This window comes from Musa acuminata, chromosome BXJ2-8 (assembly GCF_036884655.1).
Source record: "Musa acuminata AAA Group cultivar baxijiao chromosome BXJ2-8, Cavendish_Baxijiao_AAA, whole genome shotgun sequence".
NCBI lineage: Eukaryota > Viridiplantae > Streptophyta > Magnoliopsida > Zingiberales > Musaceae > Musa > Musa acuminata.
In genome coordinates this window covers 52,475,656-52,495,076 of record NC_088345.1, presented here as the reverse complement: position 1 = coordinate 52,495,076, position 19,421 = coordinate 52,475,656, and the positions used below count along the sequence as shown (strand labels likewise).

At 38.1% G+C, this 19,421-nt stretch overlaps 1 protein-coding gene across 2 annotated transcripts in view; it reads left to right on the top strand.

Moving 5' to 3' along the window:
• The window catches only part of LOC135620221 (probable phosphoinositide phosphatase SAC9), a 28,960-nt gene that overhangs the window by 8,707 nt on the left and 832 nt on the right, over positions 1-19,421 (top strand). Inside the window, exons 5-13 of one of the 2 annotated variants that reach the window (XM_065122983.1) lie at positions 1,117-1,224; positions 1,356-1,526; positions 4,856-5,089; positions 6,279-6,749; positions 8,241-9,065; positions 16,187-16,384; positions 18,027-18,234; positions 18,319-18,485; positions 18,589-18,816. In XM_065122983.1, the coding sequence (XP_064979055.1) occupies positions 1,117-1,224; positions 1,356-1,526; positions 4,856-5,089; positions 6,279-6,749; positions 8,241-9,065; positions 16,187-16,384; positions 18,027-18,234; positions 18,319-18,485; positions 18,589-18,816 (2,610 nt within the window). Of the gene's footprint in view, positions 1-1,116; positions 1,225-1,355; positions 1,527-4,855; positions 5,090-6,278; positions 6,750-8,240; positions 9,066-16,186; positions 16,385-18,026; positions 18,486-18,588; positions 18,817-19,421 lie in introns of both variants that reach the window. The other variant, XM_065122982.1, reaches the window with a different exon arrangement.

Here is a 19,421-nt window from a genome sequence, read left to right as displayed (position 1 = left end):
GACATTCGATACACAGGTATGTATCAAGTTTCAGAAAAAATCATAAAAAAATCTGAAGAACTTGAAAAGAAACTGCCTGGTACTGAACCTACACCGGTGATACAGGCTCTGTACTGGGTGTACCACTCGGTCTACCCTGACCCGTGCACTGGTAAGTTGTCAGAGTGGTAAACACCATGCACTATGCTGTTCCAGATGGTAAACCTTGGTGTGAGGATAGATTTCCATTGTCAATCTAGCATATGTAAACCTTGGTGTGAGTAAAGATTTCTATTGTCAATCTAGCATATGTAAACCTTGGTGTGAGGAAAGATTTCTATTGTCAATCTAGCATATGTGTGTACTTCGAGCTTAGTCAGCTTTGGGATCATTTTCTAGTTCTGAGCTCTAGAAGTTTCACATGATATATTCTGGCAGTTTGTAAAATATATGCGCATACTTCCCTTTGTATTTAGTGCATAATTTTGGGTGGATATTTGTTGTACTAAATATACTATATAAAACCATCAAGTGGGCATAATGATGAAATGATAAAACCACTAACTAGTTACTAAATAGATTATTAGATTGTAAGATTCTTATAATCAGGTAAATATCCAACAGTGAGATGCATTAGTTTTGTCTATTGTGTATCAATGTTTAAAATTTCATGGCAGAGTTCATGTGCTAGTAAAATATTGACATGGTATAGTACCCAGTACTGATAGGCAAGGGATTTATGCTGGCTAGTCAGGATCTGTTATAAAACAACACAGTCTCAGGCTCTCAACGAATCTCAATATGGTGTTAGAATCCCATGAACTGGCATGTGTTTTGATATAATCTATTGTACAAGATGTATTGGGTAAATCTGTTGAACTAGCATCGAGAGATATCTATTGCACTCCTCAAGTTAGTTTAGTTGATAATCTTATTTACAAATTTTTTTTATCATTTTTCTCAAAATTTCTGAGGTGATGATCTTGATAATTTGTTGAATTAATAACTTATAGTGAATGCATTACTTATTCCTGAATGACTGCCCTAAAATTCCAAGTAAATATTGGAATCTATACTTCTCTCAAGCAGTAATATGTTCGCTTAAACATGAAAAATTTGCTCAATTGTTTCATTCAGGTATTATCACGGCCATCTGGATGTTTTCTAAAACCAATTCCGACTGTCCTGCCAACAACTGACAATGGTTCTAGTCTCCTCAGTTTTAAGAAAAAGAACCAAATTTGGGTATGTTAATATTCAATTTTGGTGGTCTGGGTTCTAGATATTTCTAGTACAGAGGGCTTTTGTTTAATTTTTTTCTGTTAATTACTACTTTGTAGTGTCATTTGAGCTAAACAATTCTTATGTTGTCACAGGTGTGTCCTCCTGCTGCAGATGTTGTTGAACTTTTTATCTATCTTGCAGAACCTGGCCATGTATGCGAAATTCTTCTAACAATATCACATGGTGCAGATGATTCCACTTATCCAGCTACTGTTGATGTTAGGACTGGATGTAGTATAGATGAGCTTAAGCTTGTTCTTGAGGTTAGTTTTCTCATTCACAAGCCTTTTATGCTGTAATGTTTTGCTAAGTGTTTCCTATGAAATGTTTGGCCAAAAGTTTTTTCTTTTGTGAAGATTGTCTTTAATGTAATCTTGAAATGATTCAAGCAATATTAAAGCATCATGTGCCATACCTATGCCAGCATGATGAGTACTCGACCAAATACCTTGCTATGGACAGTTTGGACCATTAGGATTTTAATATCACTAAGAGAGGGGTGAACAGTGCTAGTGTAAAATTTGATTGTCTTAGTTAATCCGAAGTAGAAGCAAGTATAAGAGGATCAATATAACCAAGCATATATAACCAAGTAATGTTAGAAGATAAAAGTGCATATGGTCTCATAGTAGTTCGATCTTCCTGATATGTTCATTCTTGATTTCTTTTTCCTTGGGACCATCAGTTTTATCTCGACTCAGGCCTGATCAAGTAACTGACCTATCAATTTCATTTGGTCCAAACCACTGATCAAAATGTTTAAGTTGAAATTGATAGTAGTACACTCTAGTGATTTAAAAAGCGCTAGGCGCCATGGTCCAAAAACACCCGAGGCGTTAGGCACTCGCTCGAACGAAGTGAGGCGCTAAAATATAAAAAAATATAATATAATTATTTAAATTTTTAAATAAAAAATATGCTATTAAATTAATCTAATAAATACAAATACTATTACTAGTATACAGTTAGCAGTATACTATCGAAAGAGGAGAAGAGTGTAAGGGAAGAGTCGGAAGATCGAGGGTGTCGACCGAGAAGAGTGGGAGCGGCAGCTGCGAGCGACGACAGTGGCAGTCGCAGCAGCGACAGTGGGAGCGGCAAGCGGCGACAGTGGCATCGGCAGCAGCGAGCAGCGGGAGCGGCGAGCGGAGATAGTGGTAACGATAGCAGCGAGCAACGACAACAGCAGCGGGAGCGAAAGTGGCGAGTGGAGACAGTGGCAACGGTAGCAGCGGCAACGGGAGCGGCGACAGTGAGAGCGGCAGTTAGCAGCGGTGGTAGTAGCGTGAACGGCGAGCAGGGTTAGGGTTGGGGAAGTCAGGCTGATATCGGTGTTTTAGTTGGTTCGATTGAACCAACTAAAGCACCGGAGACCGAACCAGACAACGCTGGTTCGGTCACCTGGTTTAACCCAGGCGCTTGCCCGAAGCGCCCGACGCCTGGGCTCGGGCAAGCGCCCGAGCGCTTAGGCGAATGCCCAAGCGCCTTTTTAAATCATTAGTACACTCATCAGATCCTTGTAAGCAAATCTTAATCTTGTCCACTTCCGATGTGAGACTAACTAATTTGGGTGTTACAATCTCCCCCACTCATGAGCTTGACGTCCTCATCAAGCATAGCCTAGATCAAACCCTAGCACGGTGCATGTGAAGTATAGCCCAGTGGTGGCTCCATGTCATGATGAGCCCTCTGACTCCATTCATGGGTAGCCCTTTCCTACTCGAGCCTTCTCACCATGCCCAAATACTAGGTTAACTCTAATACCAAATATCACGACTCGTGCCTGATGAGCTAATTAGCTTATCAACTTCGTTTGACCCAAACCACTGGCCACAATGCTTAAGATGAAGTTGATAGTAATACACTCATTAGACCCTTATTGGCCAATCTTAATCTTGTCCACTTTCGATGTGAGACTAATTGGGGTGTTACAAGCTTTCTTTGTGGATTTGCTTTCAATGGGTGAAGATCAGCTATTCTTTACAACTTCCTCGTTTTTGAGACTTAGGAATAAACCTTAGATTCGAATACTTAAACTTTCATAAATGTCTTACACCTTCAATAACTTAGTAAGATGACTCAAACTCAAGAAGGTGGGAATAAACATTGGCAAGGCTTATAATCGAAGATTTTTAACACTTAAATAACTTAAGGGATTTTTCCACTCGTTACGCCTGGAAGGAATGAATGCTATGAAGCTATCCTGGATGTTTCAGGTAGTACCACCGTCGGCCTTGGTGATGACATCGCCTAGGCTTGTATCAACCACTAATGGGCCATAATTGCCTGATTCTAGCCCAAAAAGGGTGTATTACAACTCGATGACTTGACCAAGACTTCGACTCGTCATGAGTACTTGATCCTTTGACTTGATTAATGTATCATGCAACATGATGATAGAACCTCCATCTCATCATCCGATCCTTTGACCTGTCGATCGCCTCTCTGGCTCGTCGATCAATCTTCTACGACATCAATCAATCCTCCGGTCGATCCTTTGGCTCGTCGAGTGATCTTTTGCTTAGTCTGTGCCTTTAATCGAAGTATCTCCTTTATCATTTATCTCATAAATATATTTAATATAAAATTAGTTTCTCAAGCATCAACCGATTTCATCATCAAAACATGAGATTCAATAGGAACTATCCATCATATTTTGTGCATGAAAATATAGAAATTCAAATTTGAGTTATTTTTTATGTGTTTTTTAAGACTTTCTTGTATTCCTTGCTTTCATCTCTTCTATCCACTATATTGTTTTTTTCATTTCATATGACTCCTTTGATCATTTGAATTCTAAGCTATGTGTGTTCATTTAAAGAGTTAAGAATAGCTTTAAATGCTATCGAATATGAGATGTAAGAGTTTATAAGTTTATATAATTGGGCATGTACAATTTAGCTAAATATAAGTCTATATAATTAGGCATGTATATATCTACATTTGTGGGTGCATATGCATATGATGAAGCCACATACATCATATTCAATCCAATTATGTGGGCAGCAATATATGGTATATAACGTGTGGATTTTTGACCGATCTGCATTTGTGGCCATAGAAGCTGATCTTTAAAACCTTGCTTTTATAAAGCATGTAATCTACACTTTGATCAAACTATATTATTTCTTTTCCCACCGAATGGATATAGGATTTTTTACTACAGAATCTAACCTAGAAAAGGTGAAATCTAAACTGTTGATATATAGTTTGGTCCTCGTATTCTTTAATACTTATCTTCCACTAGATTGTAGAGCATCAGTTTAAAACCCACCAAAGACAATAAGATGGTGTCATTTCATTTTTGTAATATTTTAATGTGTTAAAAGTTTTGGGTTTTTATACTACTTAACCCTTGTTCTGTTTACTTTTCCTGTTTACTTTTATCTTTTCATAAGACATAACTCCACAGTTTATATATTTTTAATATCTAACTGATGGACACATTACATTTTCTCTTTAATCTTTGGGATATTATTGTTCCTTTGAGGAATGTTTTGATCATTTTTCCTTTTCCTGTGTCCTTATCATGAAAGTTGAGTAATTTTATTATTGTTTTAATGTTATTCATTGTTGGTTTTTGTTCCTGCAGGGTGCATGTATACCAAGGTCTCCTGATGGGACAAACGTGTCCATCCCTTTGACTGGAAAAGTTGATTCCAAGGATTTAGCTGTCACTGGAAAGAGCTCACATGCTCAAGAAGGTTCCTACCTGCCTTTGTTGTTTGACTATGAAGAATTGGAGGGAGAATTGAACTTTCTAACTCGCATTATTGCACTTACTTTTTATCCATCTGTTCCTGGAAGGCCTGTTACTCTTGGCGAGGTATCAATACTGGATTTGTAGAATTGAGCTACTTGTTAGCAAAAACGAAATTTTTTGTGTATAATTTTTCTTTAGTTCTTGCAATTATGGACCTTTTGTCTTTATAGGGACTTGAACTAAGATAGAAAGTGGTGCACCAATGAAGATTTATCTGACACTTGTTGTTGGAGCAATAATAGTCTTTGTTCTTCATTTTTGGTGCTTTTATTGTCTGTTTAAAGTTATGCATCAAACAGAATTTCCTGTACCAGTACATAATATGCTTCAATATGATGGTGTATTTTACTTGAAATTCTTGCAGCTTTTGGCTAATTTAGACAAATAGAAAATCTGCCATCATTTTTGTTATTTTAAAGCTATGGCCAAATATTTTGTTGGATGAATGAACTACTTTTGACCTAAGAGAATTTTGTTACTGAAATGTTGTTGTTATCATTATATTTCACAATTACTCTAGCTTGCTTAATTTGGGGGAATTGAACTGAAAAAAGTTGGGTAGTTGATGAGCTGCACTTTCTTATTACTTGTTATCTAGATTTGCTCAAACTCTAGGAAAGCTTTTGACTGTAATGAGTGTGAACTGGGCAAATATTGGGCAGTCTCCCTGACAAATAATTTTACCTTGTTATTTAGGTGAAATGCTTTTGCGCCTGAAGTTTCCTCTGACATTGCAATACCTCACCAAGTCATGTTAGGTTTTCCTCTGATGTTGTAATAGTCTGATAGCTCCTTGAGTCATGTCAGGTTTGTTTAAGGGGCACCCCTATTTGTGAGGTCGGAACTTGTGTGTTGATCAGTGAAGGTTGTGAAAATAGATGAGACAAGGTCTCTTAATTAGAAATAGTGATTGAGGACCCGAAGAGACCAACTTCCATAATGCTAGCTGTCCTTAATAAGAATGATTTTTATGTTTTCTTGTAAAATGATTTCTGAAAAGTTCAATTTTACATTGTTTTTGCATATAGCTTCTATCGAAATATTAAAAGTGACTAAAATCCAGGTTTGAATAAAATTGCTATGATTTTACTCATTCCTTGTAAGCTTCTATGTTGTTAAACATACTGCTGTATAAGGATATGTGTTCTGTGCATTTTTGAGCCACTGATTTCAATAATCATGTTCTTCTAGTTGTCTCCGATTATTTTTTTATCAACTTAATATTTTGCAACTAAACATGGACCTCTTACAGATTGAAGTGCTTGGCGTTTCTCTTCCATGGACAAGAATATTTACTGAGAATGTCGTTGGTGCTAACTATATCAAACTTCTCCAAGAAAATTCAAGGCAGAGTAACACTTCTCAACAAGCCTCTGATGTAAATGTCACCACAAACCCCTTTTTGTGCAATTCAAACGATATCTCTGGTTCATCTTCATCTAATGGCGGTGGACGACTAGCTCAACAAAGTACTACTGACAATCTTATTGACCTGCTAACTGGAGATCTTATTACTTCTTCTCAATCAGAGATTTCAAGTATAACAGAAAATTCTCAGTTTAACAGTCAAGATCCGCTCGACCTTTTTGGGGGTTCTGTTGCTGATAACATTTTTCAAGTTCCTGATAACACAGAGAGTGAGTCCAAAAATGAACCAGTCAAAGAATTTGGTGGTGTTAAACATTACATTGATATCTCCACATCCCTTTTTGGTTCTAACAAGGTAAGGTAGCAAGCTAACCTTTTGTGTGATAACTATTTTGCAATTATTATTATTTCACTGTCATTTGTGGCATTAACATAAGGGGCATCATTTGTTTGCAAGACTTTTGGTTAGTGACCTATGCCTAGCTTGTGCAATGATGCCTAGGAAAGCACATACGAAGCTTTTACTAAAACTAAATGAATTATAGCAAGTTAACTCTCTTTTTCTTTTTTTTTCTGAATTTTGCTTTAATAATCTCAATGTGTACTTTGAGCCAAACTCAAAAGTAACTCTTATATATTTGTTTTCTTTCTCTCTCTTTTTTAATTACTGTGACTTTATGTCTTTGACATTCTTTTTAGAATGAAATCAGCAGCATGTTCATAGATAGTGCAGATGATGTTTAAGGGGGATACACACTAAATGTAATCATGCTCTTTTTAACTTAACTGGTTTATAAATATAAAATTGATAAAATTGCTGGTTCATTTACATCATGAGTAACTAAGCAAGAGGCAGAAGGTCTCTATGTTCTTTGCCTGTTTCACAATTTTTAACTCTCTCTACTAAGAACTTGAGTAACCTAGGCCAACAACGTTCTCTATTAAGAACTTGATGGACTTTCGTGGTCTTGGAAAAGATCAATTTTCTGTTCAAGTTAGTAAACATGCACTTTCCATTCTGCTATATTGTATGCCTTTCTTCTGCTTTCTGGCTGATTTGAATTGTGGCATTCAGCATCCCCTGATTTGCAGGATGAGATCAGAGATCACAGAAGGATAGTACCTGGAATTGGTGTACTGGGTTTCAAAGGAGACCTATTTATTTTACTTTGCTTTGTATGTGGTTGTTGAGGCTTTTAAAGGTGATAAATTTTGTGGAGAATAATGGAATATTTATATAGGAGAAAAAGTTATTTATAGTTATTTATATAGGACAGTTTTTTTTGTCTCTGATGATCAAGGGAAAATCTGTAAGAAGAAAGCTTCAAATGTTTATATCATTAGAAATGGACATTCTGTGTATTTGTTTATGAACAAGTGACCATCATCCCTCTTATTTTAAACAAAGGGGTTGATCAGAAGGAACATAGTTTTGCCGACTTGTCTTTTGACTTCTACTCAGCTTGGTCAGATTTATTTTTATATTTTTTCTTTTTCTGTCTACCACTTTGCTTAGCCATTCTTGTTAATACATAGTAAGTTGAAAGATTACACTACTGGAAATAAAAAATGCTTATATTCGATTGTTTTGTTTCTCTTTAAAAATTTTTTATTGTTCCTGTTTAAATAGCATACCTGGCTTTCTGTTTAAGTTGTCATTCTATAGGTTCTAGAAAAAATGAAGCTGTGCTGACTGCTGAGCATACTTGGTAGTTCTTACTTGGAACTTTCACCATGTCATAATTTTTCTGCAATCATTGCTTTGTTAAAGTCATGTATCTGGAATAGTTTCTCCATAGTCCAATACTCCAATTACATATTAACACTTATATTACACTATTTTCAGGGTGGAAATTTTGACTTTATGCAATCGTTGAAGCTTGAAATAGAACGCCTTCGTTTAAATATTTCTGCAGCTGAGAGAGACAGAGCTTTATTATCTGTCAGCATTGATCCTGCAGCAATAGATCCAAATCGCTTACTTGATTACTATGACCTGGTAAGCGTAAGTAGTTATGCAGATAAACTAGCTTTGCTGGCCCAAACTGCATATGAAGATAAGGTTAATGCTTCCATTGGGCTTGAACAAGTTGATGATGATATAGATTTCTGGAATATTAATGAATTTGGTGAAACATGCTGTGGAGCTGCTTGTGAAGTCCGTGCTGAAATGACTCCTACAGGAACCTTTTCCGATGTTTCATCTAGTGGCATGTTACCATTGCTTCTGGAATGCACTATATGTCAAAGAAAGGCTTGCAAAATTTGTTGTGTTGGGAAGGGAGCAAACTTCCTGCTTGATAATGATTTCAAAGAGGTGAAAATCTACAATGGTTTATCAAGTCAGACTGGATCTAATCATGGTGGGCAAAATGAAGGTTCCTACAGAAGCCATTCAGCTCTTGATGATGGAGTTATCTGTAAAAATTGTTGTAGTGAAGATATTCTTCAAGCATTAAGTGTGGACTACATTAGGGTTTTATGTACCTTGCGGAGAAGAGCTCGTACACACAATGCTGCTCATTGGGCCTTGGGTCAAGTTGTTGGACCAGTGTTAGATAGTCTATATAATTCGTGGCAAAGCATAGAAACTGGCAAGAGACAGTTAAGGGCACTACTGAATGGAGCAGAGTCCCTTGCTGAATTTCCTTATGCAAGCCTATTGCATCAGGTATCTTGAAGTCTGTCTCTTTCATGTTTAAAATTTAATTTTCAAGTTATATGGGAGAAGATGTTTCAAATATGTTTCACTTAAATATGAGATGTAAATGGTTTCTGAAGGTAATTTGGGTCCTTGGGTGTTATAATCTTGAAAGAAAAGTGAAAGAAGTAAATCTTGGGGATGTAAAACAATGCGGAAGTAATTCTAGAATATTATATCATTCTAGAATTACTTCTTTCATGAATTTTTAGCAGTAAAACCATGCGAAAGGGGTATTTCATAACATACACCATAAACTTCAGTCTTGTTCTAGTTATGCTGTTTTGACTTACGTGTTACATGTTTGTTGGCCTTGGAGTAACATGTATTAGTAATATTTGAAGGATTACATGCCTCTAACATGCTCAACTGAGGCTTCTAACTTAAATGATTGCTTCCTTATCATATTTAAGCTTGCCAGTAAGGATCAAAGATATACTTGTTGAATTAAAGGTAAAATAGTCAAATATTATCATGGTCTGAATGTGTCCTCTTTTATCTGATGGCATTGAAGAGATTGCCAGTAAAGCTCAACTGAAAAGGCCACTTGATTTTTCTGAAGTCAATGACCATCTCTGTCTTGTATGATCACTTGCCTTTGTTGGCAAGGGCAATGCTAAGACCCTAAAGTCTTATTGTAAAATGCTCTGATACCAAATGATAGAACCCTAAGGTTTTATCGTAAAAGAAACGGAAGAAATGGAAGAAAAGACTTCGAGGGGATCGGCCTCTTTGATCACTTCGAGGGGATCGGCCTTCTTGATCGCTTCGAGGGGATCAGCCTCCTAGGGTTTGTCATAATAATGAAATAATATTTCATTTATTGATTGCTTGATTCGTTGATTGATTTAAAGAAATGGTTACATCACTATTTATAGAGTTCCACCTAGAGTCCATTAGGACTTGGACTCTTAATAATAATTAAATATTAAATAAACTTCTACCCGACTCTAACCGAACTAAACAGACTCAATAAACAACTGAATTAAACTGACTCAATAAACATTATTCAAAAGCTCAGAAAAAGGGTCCTAACAATTCCTCCCTCTTCAAATCAGCCCTGTCCTCAAGGCTGAGTAGCATCAAACTCGGGGAGCTTCTCTTTCAGCACTTCAATCATAGGCTATCTGCAACGCATCACGATCTATTGATCAAGTAAGTATGGTCTCCATTTTTTGATAGTGTAAGCAACAAGTCGGTCTTTCAGTGTAGTAATCGTTGCAAGAAACTCCTGGCCTTGTATAATCAATTTTATCTTTGAACATTTGCTATCACAAGTTAAAATCCGTCCATCAGCGATCTTTACTTCGAATATGTCACAGCCTTCAATGTAGTAAGCTAATCGGGCTGCAACTTTCCTGTGCTACCACTATCAATCAGAACTATAACATGTTGATGTTCCAGAGTTCCGCCAACTTTTATAGTTTGCGGGTTAGAGTAGTTGGTTAATGTATGCATCGTATGTATGGTAGGTCCAACATCTTCATTATAATCTATACCTTCATGATCAGAGTCCACATTCTTAGCTTCCGGTTCCTCTCCAATTGGTTCTATCATCAGAAGTTACCCTTGTTTACATCGATTCTCGATACTCTACTTTTCATTATAGTACAAACCCCTTGCTAATCTTTCCTTGCTAATTTTTTTCTCGTGTAGATGTGCGAATGAGATCGCAGCTATCATAGTGCTGGGTCGACGAGCCTTAACTTCACACCGGATATCTGGATTAAGTCCTTCAATAAATGTACCTAGAAGTTGTCGTTCCCACCAATCTCTAGCTTGATTTGACAATCTTTCAAACCTACTATGATATTCTAGCATTGTAGAAGTTTGACGAATTTTGACAAGTTAGCAATCAACATTCTCATATTCGGATGGGCCAAAGCGAACAAGAAGCCCTCTTTTGAACTGCTCCCACGAAGGAACTCCGTGGAAAGTTTCATACCAATCGTACTATTGGATTGCATCTCCATCGAGCTGGATTGAGGCCACTTCTATCTTAGATTCTTCTGGGGTTCTGTGAAAAAGAAAAAAAATTTTCCGCCTTAGAGATCCAACTAGTCGGATCCCCATCTTCTCAACTCGGAAATTCCACCTTCATATGTGAGTAGTTTGTGTCACAATCTTGGGGCCCTTTTCCTGTATTTTCAGATCTGTGCAACATAGAACTTGAACTCTCATCTTGTTGAAACCCGCTAAAGTGCTCCAACAAGTTCTTTTTGAAATCATGAAGGGTTTCTTGTAGCCGATTCTCAATTCCGATTTCCAACGCTTCCATTTGTGCTTTCACTGAGTTATCGACATCCATTGCGTACGATTGCAAGTCGGTAATCCCCAGTTCTTGTTTCTGATGTCTAGTCAAGGGCATCCGCACTGTGGCTGCGAAGCTGCCAAGGAAACGGACACCAAGGGCAGTGCTACGGTCGCTGCGAGGAGGAAGAGGTGCTGCCCTGTGTTTCAGTCGCTGCGTGAGATGAGAGTGTCGGGGGCTGGAAGGCGATGGCTGCAACTGTTGTGACTCAGGGGAGCAATCGCCAATTAGTCAGGTTGAGGCTGCAATGATGGCAACCGTTGGCTGCGGCAGCGGAGGCAGAGCAAGGGAGAGGCAGCGTTGAAGTGGCCGGGGTTGAGGTTGCAGTGGAGAATAGGAATCAACGGTGGCACTGTGGGAACAAGGGCAATCGGTGATTTGCCCTGTTTCTGTCACCAGAACAAGGGGGAGGCTACGAGGATCACGGTTGGGCAGCGAGCGGCGTCGTCACCGGCTGGGTAGTAGCAGCGACGGTGGAGGCAGCCGGCGTTTGCAGCAGCAAGGGGACCCGCGACTGTGTCACGGTTGGAAACAAGGGCAGCAAGGTGTGTTGCCCGTGCTTGCTCTGTTTCAGTTACAAAGGATGTAGAGCAAGGGGGAGCGGCGGTCGTCGCACGGTGGCTAGCAGCGGTGGTGGGTCGGCTGGGCGGCGACGACGCTCGAGGGGAAGAGAAGTGCTAGAGGAGGCGCGGCTGGAAACAAGCGCAGCAGCGGTGAATTGCCCCGTTTCGGTCGTCGTGAGGAGGGGGGCAATCGGCGGCTGCGGTTGCGGCTGCGACCCGGGGGGTGGGGGGGGAGGTTGACCAGATAGGTTTCAGAGGGAAGAAGATGTGGTTGTGGCGGTTACGACACAATGAGGAGGGGAGGTTGCCGGTTGGGGAGCAGCAACAGCGGTGGTCGAGTGGTCGAGAAGTAGCCGCGGCGGTGGAGAAGGAGGAGTCAACGGTGTCACAGTTGGGAACAAGGGCAACCAGTGAGTTGCCCTGTTTTTGTCATTGCGGAAGGAGGCATTGGTGACGCCGAGGGATCGCGTGCGGTTGAGGAAACAGTGGTGGTTGCGGCGGTCGTGGTTGCCTTGTTTTGATCGTTGCGAGGAGGGATGGTCGAGCGACTGCAGCTGCAACCCAAGGGGAGGCAGCGATGGTGGTGCAACTGGGGGTAGCGCCACTAAGGGCTCGCCACTGTGGTGGTTGCGACGGTGTGGATGGAAGGCAGCGATCCCTTTGTGGACCAAACCTTAGGAGGCAGCAAGGGTCGCGGCAGGGATCGACGGGGGCTGCAGCAACAGAGGAAGCTCTGTTTTTGCAACCGTTGCAACGAAGGCTGCGGCAACCGGCGGCTGTGGCTGCGACCCGGGGGGGGGCACGGCTAGGGTTGCGGTTGGGAGGCGGTGATCGAGCGGTTGGGAAGCAGAGTTTCCTTCTCGGTTGAGAAGGCAGTGGTGGTCGGTGGCTGGAGCAGGGGTTCTCGATTGCGTGCGTCGCTGCCGACCTTCTCCTTCTTTCTGTTTTTGTTTTTTTTTTTTGAGATGATGATAACTACAACGAGAACACAGAGGATCGTTGTTCTGATACCAAATGCTAAGATCCTAAAGTCTTACCGTAAAATGCTTTGATACCAAATGATAAGAACCCCAAGGTTTTATTGTAAAAGAAATGGAAGAAAAGGAGGCCGATCTCCTCGAAGTGATCAAGGAGGCCGATCCCTTCGAAGTGATCATCCCATTTTCTTCAATTTCTTCCATTTCTTTTACGATAAAACCTTAGGGTTCTTATCAGGCAATCATGTGGCTCTAAACAAGACATATTTGTATATTTATTGGCTATTATAGATAGTGAAAGAAGCTTTCTTCTATTCTCCCACATCCTGAGAGACTTATGAATGTAGGGACCTAGGTATATAAAGAGATCTAATGGATCGATTTAGCCCTTGCAAATGGGTAAGCTCCTTGCATATGTATGTATATTGATTATGAATATATCTCTTAGAACTGGAACAAAATCTGTAATACTGCGCCGTCTGATTTGATACAGGTGGTAGGTATGGGTGATATTTACTGGTTCAACGGTTATCAGTAGCCGGATCAGGTATGATGGGATGCTTGTACCAGATCTGTACCAGGTGGTTCAGGGCCTTACCACTTGGTGCACCTAGTACAGGGTCGGTACCATTCACATAGGATCAGTTGCATTTGGTACACAAGACTGTACGGCACATATTCTCTTGTTTTCTTTTTTAAACCCCTTTTAGATTTTTTTGAGCAGGCTCTATGTCATACAGTTTCTTTTTTTGAATTTTTTTGCAACTTTTTTAGATTTTTTTTGAAACTTGATATGTACTGACATGCCGAGTGTGGATGCACCCGTATAATGCAATATTGGTCCGAGTCCTGACCCAGACAGTGCTGGTACATGAAATTGCAAACCTTGATTTGAAGACCCCTACCTAGAAATGGATGGATAAGGGAAAAGTGAGCCTTCCACCCTTTTGAGTCGATTCTCTTCTTTCTTGTATACAGTCCTTTTCTTAATCATACTTTTGTTCTCTCACCAGTTTGCATAGATGACTTGGCCTCTTGTTGGATCCCACTTTCCACCTATATAAATATCAATCTGAGTAAGGATTTTAATTCAGTAATGGGCCTTATGCAGGTCACAATCTAAACCAATGTGGTACACAAAGGAGAAAGGGAGAGGGGAGACATGCTTCTTGTTCTCCTATTCATCTTTCTCTTGTTCTCCTACTCATCTACTCTAGTATTAATGTATTTGAGGCCCTTGAATAGCTACCATGACAAGTGATTTTTTATGTGGTCATGTGAGGGTAAACACAACTTTGGACAACTTGACTATGGACATCGTGACTTGTTTGAAAGCTAACTAATTGATTGATATCATAATAAATTTCAACCCTTTTGCTTCGATTTACTTGTGGTTTAATAAATCTAGTGATATATAATCTGATTTAAGGTGATTTCTGTCCTAGTCCTCGCTTGGACAGATTAGTAATGGCCATATTGGACTGTGTATCATGGGACTTAATTCTTGGATATTAATATGATTTATAGGGTTAATTCCACTTGAAAGAGGAGCTTTGCAAATTTCTACATGAGCTCAAGTTTGAGAGGAGAAATTTTCTTTTGACCATTCTTCAAAAATAAATTGTTAAATACTCTCATTGAGTCAATCCCTGTTCCAAATTGACATGCTTTTATCGAGTCAAGTCTTAATTGATGGAGTCATTTCTTCATTAGATCCCTATCTCAAAAGGCTTATATCCTTCTGATTAGATTAACCACATAATTACAGTGCGAAACACCTCCAACACAGTGCGGAAACATAAATAATAGGAAAAAATAGCATGGAACTAAAAGTGTTAAGGAAAAGAAAAGATGGCAGGAAAACTGGGAAGAAGCAAAAAAACTGAAGAATTGAAAAGTGATAATGAATGAAGAGGGAAAAAGTTAGAAAGAAAATTGAGAAAATGAACAGGAAACCAGAAAAGCACCAACGAGTAATATGTGGAACAGATTAACAAAATGAAAGTCAAAACAATGAACATTGAAGGGAAACATAAATGGAGGAAAGCATAAAAGAATTATAAATGTGAATAAAAAGAAAAGAAGGCATGTAAAGTGGGAAGAAGCAAAACAATGAAGAATTGAAAAGTGAGAATGAACAGGAAACCAGAAAAGGGCCAAAGAGTAATATGTGAAGTAAATTGAAAAAAATGAAAGTCAGAACCATGAAAACAAATGACAATACAAAAATGAAATAAAAAGGAAAGTTAAGAAGTCACAGAACCAAGGTTCCTTAAAAATGAACAAGGTTCATGGACTTCTCTAATACATAAGATGGAAATGATTATAGTATAGGTTCCACTAAAAGTCTGAGATGTCTGCAATAACAAAGAGCTAGATTGGCCCTATTTCAATCATGCTAATTGCTAAGATAATGGGATGATTATCATCCTAGTGACATCTATAGTTTCCTGAAGGAGTATTACTTCCAGGTCTGTAGGCCTGGGCCTTGTCTCAAGTTTGCTGAATGATATGCAGTTGAGTTTGGACCCTATCAATAAGTTTGGATCACTAATTTGAAGTTTTAAATATCGGTAAGAGATCAACAAGAACTGGTTGAGGTTGATCAGTTAGGTTTGGACTAGTATTATTCTGCCCATTTATTCAGATAACCAGTAATTTGTAGCTTTGGCTGCAGGAAGTCTGGGTCTTAGACAATACTTCATGTAGATGAACCTCCATGACTTTTTTCAATTAAAGTAGCTGTCAGCCAACCTGCCTTTTGGCTAAAAAATTGCATGTCTGTTGTTTTTCTTTAATATCCTTCGAAACGTAGAACATCTCATGAATGCCACAGAATCTATTTCAATCTTGCTATCTTGCTATTTCCTATTTCACTTGTTAAGAATTTTTGAAATTCCAAGATTTCTACTTTCAACTATTGAAATAAATTTCATTAGTTCTTTAACAAAAGATAATACTTCAGTCAGCTATATTTTTCTTCAAATTGGATTAGTATAGACAAGAAATATAAGGTTAAAACAGTGTCAGCTAGAGACTGCTATTCATCTTATTATACTCACTTTGTGCATGATGCTAAACAAATGATTTGCTACCTGATTACTTTTACATATGCATTTCTGCCCTCATTGTCTATCTTAGGTTGTGTGTTTTCTGAAGAGAACTCTGGAAGTCTCATCTTGACTTATAGTTGTTACTTTTGAAGTAGTTACATGTAATTGATCAGCATGTGTTTTGTAGGTGGAAACAGCTGAGGGATCTGAGCCATTGTTATCATTACTTGCGCCGCTTGGCATGGGTGAACATCATGGTTATTGGAGAGCACCCCCGAGTATGTCCACTGTTGAATTTTCAGTTGTTCTTGGAAGTCTATCAGATATTTCAGGGGTTGCCTTGGTTATTAGCTCTTGTGGTTACACAACATCTGACTATCCTACAGTAAGATCTAACTGCTTTTCTTTTGCTTACAAGACCTTTTAGAACTATTTACCATATCTGGATGACATTTATGGGTATATTCCCTGGTATTTTTGCTTATGACTTACCTGATACCTCCTAACATCATTACATAATGTTTACAGCATAGTATATTTCATATCAATTAAACACTTGGCATGGATTGATTTGAATGGGATTCCAATAAAATGCAATTGCCACTATTTGGAACACACTGATTCACTGCTTCAGGTTTCTTAAATCCTAAGTTATTTAATCACAAGAGTCTCAAAAAAATTGAATTAGTGTTTTTTAACCATTTGAACTTATTTTTAAATAAACCTAGTATTTTATTCTATGTTACACTACAAAAATGTCCATCAGAAGCTAAACTTTGTTTGGTTGAACTGTAAAACATCAACTTGTATAGACCAATGGTTAAGACTAGAAAGAGCACCATCAACTTCCTCATCTGTTAGTCTATGGACACGACAAATATCCATTATTCTATTACATTAACTGAGAGGATGATGTGTGTGGTCAGGGAGAAACATGTAGAAGTGGTGTGAGAAGCTAATAGGGTTATTGACAGATTGCAAATTGCATATATTTTGGCAATTTCCATGTGGAAATATGGTAACTTGATGGTTAATATTAGGCAGAATATTGTAAGAAGATGATAAATGAACTATTTTTGGTGTTCTGATCTATTATACATGTTATGCTCTTCTGTAGAAATTCATTTGCAAATAACTATTTCTGGTTAGGTGAAAAGATTTTGCCACCACTTGGGCAATTTTTGTCCTGTTCTCATGTAAAATCATTGTTAGGAATTGTAAGTATATGTCACACAAAAATTCTTCTTGTTTATGGTTAATTTTATATGTAAAAAGGACAAGATATGACTGTTAGCTACTAAATTAAAGTACAATACCATGTTTGACTGGTACCATGATGTAACTTTGAGTATGGTTTTTGAACATCCTTGTAAAAGAAGCTTCAGAGGGAGAGTAACTAACCTTTTTAGACTTTAATGAGTTTTATCTTTCTTTTTTTGCTTTAGGTTTTCATTTCTACAAAACTGGTAATTATAAAATATTATGCTTCTTGAGTCAAGTATCACAGTTTGGTATCTATTATGATGACCCTTTTTCTTAATTACAGTTTGTAATCATTTACTAAAATATGTTTTATCTTTATTGTTCTTAGAGATAAAGATGACTGTAATGTGAAATCTTGCTTTTCTGGTGATAATAAAAGTCACATATTAGAGTGATAAATTAGAAAAGAATTCAAATGATAACTACCATTATAGGAAATGAGGTATTTAATATATTTTTAAGTGTTTGCATATGTCAATAGTGGTTGTATTGGTCATTTAGTCAATTAAAGACAAGACTATGCTTGAGTTCATGAAAATTGATTTGTTTTTACTTTTTACTACTATATGGATCTTGTTTTGTGCAGTATTGAAGTATGGCTCGAACCACGTCTCGAAGCAGTCCTGTGCAGTTCACCCATTCTCTTTTTTATATATATTTTGTTCTTTTTTCTTGAAGAAATTGCTGTTTCATATTTTATTCGTCCTTGCATATTTACCTTCTTTTTGTTAAATATTTCACTAACAAGTTCGGTGAACCTCCAGGTTCAGATTTGGGCAAGCAATACAATACACACAGATAAGCGCTCTTCAATGGGAATATGGGATCTAAAATCACTAATATCATCATCTCCACAACTTTATGGTCCTGAAAAGCTTAGTAGTGAGAACGAGATCCCAAGACATGTGAAATTTGAGTTTCGCAATCCTGTTCGGTGCCGTATTGTCTGGATCAAATTGACTCTCCCACAAAGTGAGTCCAGCTCTGTTAACACTGAAGAAGAGTACAATCTTTTTTCGTTTGATGAAAATTTCACTTACAAGCCGAAACTCCCAGCTTCTGATGGTATTGTCAATAATAATCGATGCATACATGCAAAGCGGCTTATAGTCTTTGGAAAGTCTTTGAAAAAGGAGGTGGATCAGGATGCATCTTTACAGGTCCCTGAGATGATGAAAATTAGAAGTTTCTTAGAGAGATCTCCACAACTGAGTCGGTTTAGAGTATGCTCCTTGTTCCTTTTTTGACTGATAAAAGTAGATTAGTACTTCATAGCTCCACAATTGCTAAATACATTGCTGATTATAGCTCCTTTTATCTCTGTAGGTGCCTATTGAAGCTGAAAGGTTAAAAGATAATGACCTTGCGCTTGAGCAATTTCTGTCACCAAGTGTCCCTGTATTAGCTGGTTTCCGGATTGATGCTTTCAATGTCATAAGACCACGAACCACCCATTCACCTTTTCCTAAGTTGGATATTTGGGATTGCTCAACTTTTATGGAGGACAGGTACATACTGCCAGCAGTACTATACATCCAGGTGTCTGTTGTTCAGGTAATCACTGTATCTTGTAGTAAGCACTTTTTGTCAAATTTTGTAGCTAAGTTCTTGTTTCTGGTGTTTTCTTAAGTTGTCAGCTATTTTAACTCTCTCTGATATAGTTTACCAATGAAGACTGCCTCTGTTATCTGTTTTCTTGTCTTTGGTTGCTAAATTGAATTTACTTGGCCTTCTATTCGGTGTATAGCAAGCATGATTAGTACTCTCTTGTTTATTGTCTCTTTGAACAAGATAGATACAGCTACCAAGTGTTACCATTGTTTATGGTTCTAGATTGGTGGGAAGGCTTTGGACCAGGATGTTGATGTCAAGACCAACTGCAATAACAGTCAGTATAGTTCAAGTCAGTCATAACGGTAGTGATATGAGAAATTCAGATGATTGCTTCAGTTAGAGTCATAACATAAGTATCTATAGAGCAAGATATTAAATTCGATGGAAAGGCAAGAAACGAAAGAAATCTGGTAGACATTCCAAATCTCATAATTATAACCTGTCGAGTCTATCTTCCCCAGAGTTTGAAAAGCAGCTCATTTCTTCATTTAATTTCTATAGCCCAGAAAACAAAATTCTTATGATGTTATGACTATTTCAGAATT